General features: G+C 39.5%; 1 protein-coding gene across 1 annotated transcript in view; it reads left to right on the forward strand.

The window, feature by feature from the left end:
• CDH23 (cadherin related 23) overlaps window positions 1–10,498 on the forward strand; it is a 594,289-nt gene that overhangs the window by 474,770 nt on the left and 109,021 nt on the right. Inside the window, exon 38 of the mRNA XM_032232225.1 lies at window positions 4,775–5,002. Within this exon, the coding sequence (XP_032088116.1) occupies window positions 4,775–5,002 (228 nt within the window). The remainder of the gene's footprint in view (window positions 1–4,774; window positions 5,003–10,498) is intronic.

Here is a 10,498-nt window from a genome sequence, read left to right on the forward strand (position 1 = left end):
CATGTACAAGAAGATATTATGGAAGAAAGAAGGACTGAAAAAGAAAAATGTTTGGGTGATTTCACTGGGATTCACAGTGGCAGACAAAAAGTAGACAAGGGGGAATGTTCCCCCCAAAAAAGAAAAAATTAAACAGTAAAGAAGGAAATAGTGGGGAAAGATTGGGAGAAAATCTGGGGAAACTTATCAGAACAATAAAATTAAAAGGGAGAAAAAGACTTCAAAGAAAAAAAAATATAGCAATTATTTTTTTTTAAAGGAGAAGCTAGGTGAATGGGTGGAAAGAAGAGAACCTAAAAGAAGTCAAATCTTTGAGAGACCAAGAGAAAATGGTTTAGCAAAGGGCGAAAGGAAAGAAAGGATTTGCTAGTAGAATAAAATGAAATGTGTTAACATTGTTAATGGTATATAGTTAATTAAGATGTGAGGGACCTATATTAATATTATTAATTGTGGATAACTAATTAAGTGAAATACTTATGATATAAAAATTGAATTTGAGGATATATACTACCTATAGTAAAATAGACTTAACAGATGGAAATGAAATGGTAAATGTGGTTAACTTTGAAGGGTCAAATAATGATATTGTTTAGGTATTAAGTAGAAATTAAGCTTAAGATAGGAAATATGGAAAGAAAATAATATGGCTGAAATCAGAAATGGGAATATGATGTAAAATGAATTATGCATATGAGAGGATGTTAAAGGGAAAAGTCAGGGCAATACTTTGTTCATAATTTTTTTTTAACATTTGTAATAAAAAATTAGAAAAAACTTTGTTTCAGAAACTTGTTCATGCAAAAGAAAGAACTGGGCCTAACTTCAGTGCAACTCATGTTTGCTTATTTGTAAGCATTTGGGAATATTGATGAAAAATATTCTATTCTTAAAGGCATTGTCGGCAACAGCATCCTAGAAAAGACAATTGAATATAATGCCAACTAAATAAAAGCAAAACAAGGGATATCAACGTTGGGTGCACCAATTCTCATAATTTATCTCTGATATGAAGATAGCATACAAGGAGAGCTGGGTGGGTAGAAATTGGAGCGCTAAAGACTGAGTCACTGAACTGAGTAGTTTCAATGCCAACTATCCCTTGGTCAGCAGTGGGATTCACTTACCTTCCCTACTGGTGCTCGCACATTATGTCGGGGTGGATAGGCGGAGCCTCCTGCAGCCGTCGCTACCAGCTCGCCTGGACTGGAGAGAACCAGCTGAATACCACTTCTGCACCTTGATATCATGAACTTGAAGTAAAGCTCACTATTACAGGCTTTCTTTGAGCCCAGATAAAAAATGATATCATACCGAAGAAAGATCTCTGAGGAATTCAGAGAAAAACAAAAAGAGTTATAATAATTACCAAATTCTTTATTCCCTTAGAACAGGTGTCTGCAAACGCAGCAACTTTAAGACTTGTGGACTTCAACTCCCAGAATTCCCCAGGGAGTTGGCTGGCAAAGGAATTCTGGGAGTTGAAGTTCACAAGTCTTAAGACATCCGTCTTAGAAGAAGCCTGGACAAACCTTTATTCGAAACCCAAAACGATGCAGATTACTTTTTTTTTTCTTTCAATTTCTCTACAGCCCTGAGGATTGAGCTCTCTGCTTCCTTTTTGAGCAGCAATTTTTGCTTTTCAAATGTTTAAAGATTTCTTTCTGGTTACTTTTACATTGACTTTGTCTAGTACAATGCTGTTCTAACCGAGACTGTTTGTATTGTTGCTGTAGCTCATGTTAGAATGATGACCTAGCAAAGTTTATTTTTTCTTAGATACTCGCTATCCCTTTGCATATTTGAGATAATCTACTAAGAAATGTTCCCATTCTAGAACCACTTAAAGAAATAAGATTTGTCTAACAACAGTCCTGTACTTGCTACAATCCCTTTTCCACTCCCTGGAAAATGTGCGTAATTTGGGAAATGCCACTGTTTGGATAAACCAGACAAATGTAATTTATTCTAATTATAGCTTGCAAGGATACACCTTGGTAGCAAATGCATTCTGTAACAAAGACATATCAACAGGATGTGTGTAATAAAGCAATAAAACATGATGAAAAGGACAGATTCCAATTACTGCAGTCTTAGGCTGTCTTTATATACTTATCCAAAAGAGAAATGCATCCAAACCATATTATCTGAAAGCATCAGATGGGAGCATTAATTACATAAGCACTCCGAGGAAGTCCCATAATCTCATCAACTCTATTCAGATGGATAATACAGGATGCTAAGCCACATGACTACTCATACACATATAGGCTTTTCCTAGAGATAGTTAACACTAAATCTGCCAATGTTTTCAGGAACTGATGATATTTGAGCCACATCAGCTGGAATTGGGGTTTACTCAGGGTGCTTGGAGGTATACATACTAGTTTGTAGAACATCTGGTGTGAGCTAATAAGAACATAAGCAGTACCCTGCTAGATCAGATCTTTAGTTCATCTGGTCCAACAATCTCACACTGGCTAAGCAACCACAGGAGGCCTTCAGAGGTAGGCAAGCTGCCAATAAAGCTAATACCCATTGACTTCCATGAACTGATCCAATCCTGATCTTGAAGCAACCCAGATGATAGTAAGCACTACCTCTGTTATCTATATGTATAAAAATGGCTGTGTGTGTGTGTGTGTCTATGTGTCTGTGTTCTCCAGCATAACTCTGGAACGCCTCGAGCAATTTCAACCAAACTTGGTACATAGATGACTTACTCTCTGGAGAAAAATACTGTGGGGGTAAGACACCCCTACAGTTAAGATACAGCCTATTGTGCCTTAAAATGGCTTCTACTGTACAGCACAGTGGAGTTGCCATGATAACTGCTTCACAGTACTCCAGAAGGGGGCTCCCTCTGGTAAGGGGGAAAAATCCAATATTAGAAATTACATTTGGTCCGGACATTTTCCCACTATAAATAAATACCCGGGCAACGCCAGGTTATCAACTAGTAAATATATGTTGAGATATATGTTGAGATCATCTGAATGGTCCAGTATGTGTGCTTGCATTATGTTTTAACTGGCTTTGCTCTTTACCTGTGAAAGAAGCTGCTGACATTGGCTCGCTTGGCAATGAAAAGCTGTTTCTCTTGGAGTCCTTTCCCCATTGCCCGTGTTCACTTCTTTTTACTATGCCTTGTGATCAGACCTCTAGCTTTCGTGACGTATTCAATTAATCATCTTGAATGTTTAGGGCAGGGGTCTCCAACCTTGACAATTTTAAGCCTGGTGGACTTCAACTCCCAGTTCTGGGAGTTGAAGTCCGCCAGGCTTAAAGTTGCCAAGGTTGGAGACCCCTGGTTTAAGGTTCCCATAAAAATAGCGAGTCTGCTGAGAGAAGAAACCTGATTATTGTAAGATAGTATATACAGGTAGTCCTCGACTTACAAGCACAGTTAGAAGCAGACTTTCCATTGCTAAGCAGGACAGTGGTTAAGTGAGCGATGCTCAATTTTAACAAGCTCTTTGCCACGGTTCTTAAGCAAATCTCTGCTGTTCTTAAGTGAATCATGTGGTCTTTAAGCAAATCTGGCTTCCTCTATTATCATTGCTTGTCAGAAGCTGGCTGGAAACTTGAAAGGGGGATCGCCCTAGGATGCTGCAACTATCAAAAATACATGCCAGTTGCTAAGGGCTTGTATTTTGATCGCATGACCATGGGGAATTCTGCAACAAAGCAAGTCACCTTTTTTTGTGCTTTGGTAATTTTGATTAGCCACTAAATGAATGATTGTAAATTCAGGACTACCTGTGTTAGCCAGTGTCAAATCTATCAGCCTCAAAAGGCCACATCCACATGTGAAGGTTTAATGAAACTGATTTATTGCTACATAGCCTATGCACCAGAATCTTCTTTGCTAACAGCCAGCACCTGCTGAGAGTTAGATAAGGTCAATGGAATTCAAGGAGGGTTGGATTTAGTTTGCTTGTGGCTAGGTAGGGACTCTAGGCCAGGGGTCTCCAAACCTGGCCACTTTAAGACTTATGTACTTCAACTCCCAGAATTCCTCAGCCTTGAAGACTTATGGACTTCAACTCCCAGAATTCCTCAGCCTGAGGAATTCTGGGAGTTGAAGTCCACAAGTCTTAAAGTGGCCAGGTTTGGAGACCCTTCTTCTAGATCAGGGCTGTCAAACTCCCAGCCCATGGGCTGGATGTGACATATGCTGGCCACGCCCAGTTTAGCAAAGCGGGGGAAAGTTCCAATACATCACCCGATGCTGCCGTGACATGAGTTTGACACCCCTGCTCTAGATTGATACCTTTTCACCGCATCCGCAGATTCTCCCATTTCTTCTTCCACAAACCCTAGGTTTAGATTTAGTGTAACTGTAATGTTCTGCGGTGAAAGGTGACGAAGTGGCTAGTAGCTCAGACTCTGAGCTTGTCAATCAGAAAAGTTGGCAGTTTGGTGGTTCGAATCCCTAGCACTGTGTAATGGAGTGAGCTCCCGTTACTTGCCCCAGCTTCTGCCAACCTAACAGTTCCAAAGCATGTAAAAATGCAAGTAGAAAAATAGGAACCACCTTGGTGGGAAGGTAACAGTGTTCTGTGTGCCTTCGGTGTTTAATCATGCCGGCCACATGACCACGGAGATGTCTCCGGACAATGCTGGCTCTTCGGCTTTCAAATGGAGATGAGCACTGCCTCCCAGTGTCGGTAACGTTTAGCACATATGTGCAAGAGGAACCTTTACCTTTAATGTTATTTCTTCTGTGGCCTAATTTTCTTTCTTCCAACCCCTTTGTCTTATATTTGCACAGAACGTGGGTGGAGGGACTGCTGTGGCTCAGGTACGAGCAACCGACAGGGACAGTGGCCTCAATAGTGCCCTCTCCTACTACATCGTCCATGGCAATGAAGAGTTGACCTTCCGCATGGACAGAGTGACTGGAGAAATCTCCACCCGCCCTTCCCCTCCAGACCGTGAACGACAACAGTTCTATCAGCTGGTGGTCACTGTGGAGGATGAAGGCAATCCAGCGCTCTCGGTAAGCAGTGGTTATATGAAATTTACACTCAGGAATTGGTGGTGCAGTTGGGAACTATTGAAAGTGGTAGTTACTGAGTCATGAAAAAGTGGCTATGAAAAATAAGGATGCTTTACTTAATCCAATCTACTACTGAAACTGGAAACTTATTTAGAAAATTCTAGGTTAATATCTTTAATCCGTACTTAAGTTTAAGAGCCCCTGTGTTACTACTTATAAGCTTAGGAATTTGCATCTTCTTTATAAAATATGCATTGCTTGTATAAAACTTGTGATGCCTGCTGAATCTTAAAGATAACTTTTGGGGCAAAAGTTGTATATTGTTTGCCAAAAGAAGTTTCTTGATTGATCCGGAGCTCTGTTATCGGCTGCAGAGGCCTTTCCCAAAGGGCTTCTGATGGCGAAACAGAGGCTGGGGGCAATGCACGCATCAATCCGGACCTTGTTTCTCAGCTGCAAAGGCCTTTTCGGAAGGCCTCTGACAGCAAAATGGAGGCCAGGGGCAACATGCACAAACGGCGGCGAGCAGTCACAGAAGAGGTGGGCAGGCAAGGCAGGTGTCGGGGTGTACGAGGCCTGGTAAGTAGGGCAGCTCCTCCACCACCCCATGCCCACCCTAGCTTAATTTTTATCCATGTACCTTGCTCCACCCTGTACACCCGGGACTGGGCATGGGCTTAACTAGGGCTTATTTTTGGGGGGTAGAGCTTATATTGGGCACACGTGTAAAAAGGTTAGGGCTTACTTTTGGGGTAGGTCATATTTTTGGGGAAACACAGTATATATAATGAAGACAGCATAATTGGGGACATATAATGAGGACTGCTGAATTCATAAAGTTAGATGTGTGATTGATTGGATTTACAAAGGTATCTGTTTAATTCATTGTAATTTGAGTGTTATTGTTGAGTCAGGTTTATGCACAGAATATGTGTTGTGTGACCTGAAACTGCAGTTCGGTTTCATCTCAGGGTTAGTTCTTGGTGTTATTTCAGTTCCTCTCGAGCTTCATCCTCTTATTTTCTCATTTTCATTTAGTACTGAAAATACAAGCTCAACTGTCCCATCTCTTTTTTGGACCAAATTATTATATGATTAATATGCAGTCCTTCACTCGCTTATATAGTTGGCTTAGTTTACTTTTTTACCAGTAAGTGACTGAATTTCACTTTGCAGATTTCCAGTGGATAGTTTTAGGTGGAGTCCTAAAACAGAATGAAATAATCATTTCCTCAGGGATCGCTTCTACATCTTAATTCTATGACCTCTGGCTTAAATTCAGTAATGTCATCTGTGTTGGCATTTTGTAAAACATACATTTGCATTATTCAAAAATAGGAAAAGGGTTCTTCAGCAAGTTTTATTCGGATGTTGGGGAAGTAAAGGTATGCTTGGTGCAAATTTAAGATTAAAATATGCGTGTAAAGTTATTTATGCTGGCTTTTCATGATATTTTCTGACACCACACTATTTCATTTTCATAAGATGGTACAGCACATGGGTGAAATGCTACTGGTTTGGGGCGGCTAGTAAAAAATGCTATCGTTTGCCCCAGCTTGTAGTAAAAAGTGCTTTAAAAAGGGGAAACAAAAGTTCCAGCGATCATGTGACAATCAGCTGTGCCTGATTGTCTGTGAGGTTCCTGCTTGTTGCAGGGAATTGTGAAGTCCATCAGCTTTTACATTGTGTGCAGCCATGCCCACCTGGCCACATGACCACCAAGCCATGCCTACAGAACCGGTAGGGAAAAAATTTGAATTTCACCACTGGTACAGCATCCTTATATGCATTACCAACGCTCAAGGTCAAATATGTGTTTAAATCATGTGGCAGGAATCAAACATCTCTCAACTTTCTTTTCTTTTTTCCCTTCCCTTGTTTCCTTCAATATTTCTGGACTCCAAAGAACTTCTGAGCATTGATAATGCAGATTTAATATTTTCAATCCAGTTTTAAATACTCCCGTGATCAATTCTACCTCCAGTGTTGTGCCAGCTCAGTTCAACTCAGTGAGAGCTTGCTGGAAGTAAATTTTAACAAGTGCATATTCCTTGGGAAGTATTTTTTAACACAGATTAAAATATACAATTACTGACATCAAACTATATGTTATTTTTGTGTGCCCGGTAGAATTATCATTTGAATATGAAATTAACTATTTAGGTATCACTGAATATACTAACATTCTGCCAAGGCACTGGGGGTATTTATACAGCTCAGAATCTGCATGTAAACTTTTCATCTTTTATTTGTTTCCAAGCATTACAGTTGAATAAATAATGTCTTTTGTTGGAAAAACTATTAATTTCAGTTTATAATTCTCAGATCTTTCTTCTTAGTCTACTTAAATACTTGATTCAAAATAGGCAGAAGATACATTATATCTAATCCTTTACTTAATAACTTCAGAAGATCCTAAATATTAGTAAATTTACACTGTTGAATTCAATGAGATTTACAGAATATATTTATTTTTGCTCTTTGGGTTTTTATGTTATTTGTGGTAGGTATAATGATTATATACTTTGAAGTTGGGGGATAACTGAATTTTTTTCACTGTGGATGTTTTAAGTTCATGATGTTGCTGTTAGATTTATTATCTTGGTTTTATATTGTGTTTATATATTTACACTACAGTGCAATTTTGTTTTTCAATTTTGCAAGCCACCAGAGGTTTGCGATAAATAAATACAGGAAATTGTATTTATATATTTACATTACACCGCAGATTTCTTTCAATTTTGCAAGCCATCATGAGTTTGCAATAAATAAATACAAGAAATTACTTATAGTGCTCTTCATTCACTTATTGTAAGGTGGTGTAGGGTTTTCTGCCTAAGCAGGGTGTTGGACTAGAAGATCTCCAAGGTCCCTTCCAACTCTGTTATTCTATATTCTATATTTATTACACTAAGACTCCTGGTTATACTTTCCTATAATTTTCATTTTCCTCATGCCACTGCACACTCCGAGAAGGTTGTCATCCGTATTTTTTTATAAAAATTGCAGACAAAAAATCTACCTTTATCTGGTTTTCATCTTTATTCTCCAACGTATATTTGTTTTGAATGGCAACACAAAGGAGAAGAAATGAACAGAAATGCTTTTGTTTGTAAAATGGCTGACACTGAAACTATGAAAGCTGAGTAAACCTTATATTAAACATTACGTTAAATTTCTAAATAGGAAGCAAATTATTATTATTTATTTATTGGTAAAATTCATTGGCTGCCCATCTTAGCTGAGGGTAAATCTGGGCAGCTTACAATCATAAAATATAAAAATTCTATAAGCTAAAAGATAAGGGGACCACAGAGAATGAGGTGGCTGGATGGAGTCACTGAAGCAGTCTGTGTGAGCTTAAATGGACTCCAGAAGATGGTAGAGGACAGGAAGGCCTGGAGGAACATTGTCAATGGGGTCGCGATGGGTTGGACATAACTTTGCAACTAACAACAACAAAAGACATAAGTTAATATAATAATATATAAAGCCAAACACTGTGCCCCAATTAAAGATAAGATGGGTGAGAGAGATGCAAAGTAGGGGGATCTGTTGTTAATTTATCAATCATCTCCACTGTGATGCTCTGCTTTTGGAGTTCAAGGCCCACTGTCAGACCCAGTTCTTTAGGTTCTTATGGAAGTTTGGGGGAGTTGGAGCTGACCTCACTCCAGGGAACAAGATGTTCCAGAGGGCAGTGCAATGGCAGGGAAGGCCCTTCTCCCGGACCCTGCTATCCAAAATATATAGGCATGCTTTCCCTGCCAGTGTGAGTGTAGTTGGCCAAGCCCACCAGGATGAGATGGTCCTTCAAGTAGCCTGGACCCCAAATTCACAAAATATGGTCATTTGTATGTTCTCTGCCCCCTTACCTTTAGTGGTTTGATTATTGCTGAATAAATATATAGTGTAATTTAGGCATCAGGCTAAACCAGGCATGGGCGTGGCCAACACATCCGGGCCGCAGGCTACAAGTTTGACAGCCCTGTTGTAATGGTTTTACACGCTGGCTGTGGAATTCTGGGAATTGAAGTCCACACATCTTTAAAATGGTCAAGTTTGAAAAACACTGGTTTACAACTACTGATGTGACACTTTCTTACTGGGGATTTTCTGGACTACTGAGGAAAAGGCTTTAGTCGAGAGTGCCAGTTATAAAATGTTTTCCTTCATGCACTACTCGCCTGCTAGAAAGACTGTCCTATGTAACAGGTCAAATCAAACTATTTTATATTTCTACTATGATCTGTAAAATCACTAAGATCTACTCTGCACTATTGAAGTCACTAAGCCTGTGTAGTAGTTCACATTCCATCTCCAAAAAGCATGTAAAACCTGGAGAAAGTTACAATTGTTTGAAGGGATTGCACATAAATGCTACTCTGGGCTCCTATACACCCAAAGCACTTCTTAGAGATCTGATGCAAAATACCGGATTGCCTTCATAGTTTCTCTTATTTTGTGTCATATTTGATTTCTTAGGGTAGATGCAGATATGTAGCTCCAGCAAAGTAAGTGAAAATAAATCTTGCTCATTTCCCCTGCCCCCTTGTCAAGTTCTCTTATTATATATAAAAAGAGGGATCAGAACAGTGGTGGGATAGCAATAGCAGTAGACTTATATACCGCTTCATAGGGCTTTCAGCCCTCTCTAAGCGGTTTACAGAGAGTCAGCATATTGCCCCCAACAATCTGGGTCCTCATTTTACCCACCTCGGAAGGATGGAAGGCTGAGTCAACCCTGAGCCGGTGAGATTTGAACCGCTGAACTGCTGATCTAGCAGTAGCCTGCAGTGCTGCATTTAACCACTGCGCCACCTCGGCTCTTCAAATTTAACAACTGGTTCTCTGCTCTAATGACCAGCTGGGTAGGCGGGGCTCGGTCATGTGACTGGGTGGGCATGGCCAACTCAACGTCACTCACACAGGGGTGAGTTGCTACAGGCATTACTGCCAGTTCGGTGCACAAAGTTTTTTAAACTTTTAACATTAAACTTTTATTGTATCAAATCAACAGAAAATAAACAATGAACCTGTTCAGAGGTCAAGTCAGAAGAGTTTGCTTGTACACTGGATAAGTAGTCACCAATCAGGAGGAAGTAACAGAACAACTTAAAAAGAATACAATTTCTTCATATAATTAATTAGCTTGCCTCCCTTTTTTCCCTTTAATTTTTGTTCTTAAGCAAAAATTACTACTAAAGCGTATCTTTAATGGTGAGCAGCCCCAACATCTCATTCTTTACTTGGTACAAAGAATTCAGGAATGTTTTCTACATTCAGTAAGGATGAGTTTTAATAAAGTGTAGCTTGTCAGAGTACATAAAGCAACAGAAGACATTGCAACAATTCTCTCAAAAACAGAATTGTTCAAGAGAAAAATGAATCATACCTCACCAAGAGAAAAAAAAGGGGAAGAAATTGCCCTACAGTTTAGGCAATATCAAGCAGCTGCCTTTGAAACTGCTACAAATAGTTAACTATGTAATTTAT

This window comes from Thamnophis elegans, chromosome 15 (genome assembly GCF_009769535.1).
Source record: "Thamnophis elegans isolate rThaEle1 chromosome 15, rThaEle1.pri, whole genome shotgun sequence".
Taxonomy (NCBI): Eukaryota; Metazoa; Chordata; class Lepidosauria; order Squamata; family Colubridae; genus Thamnophis; species Thamnophis elegans.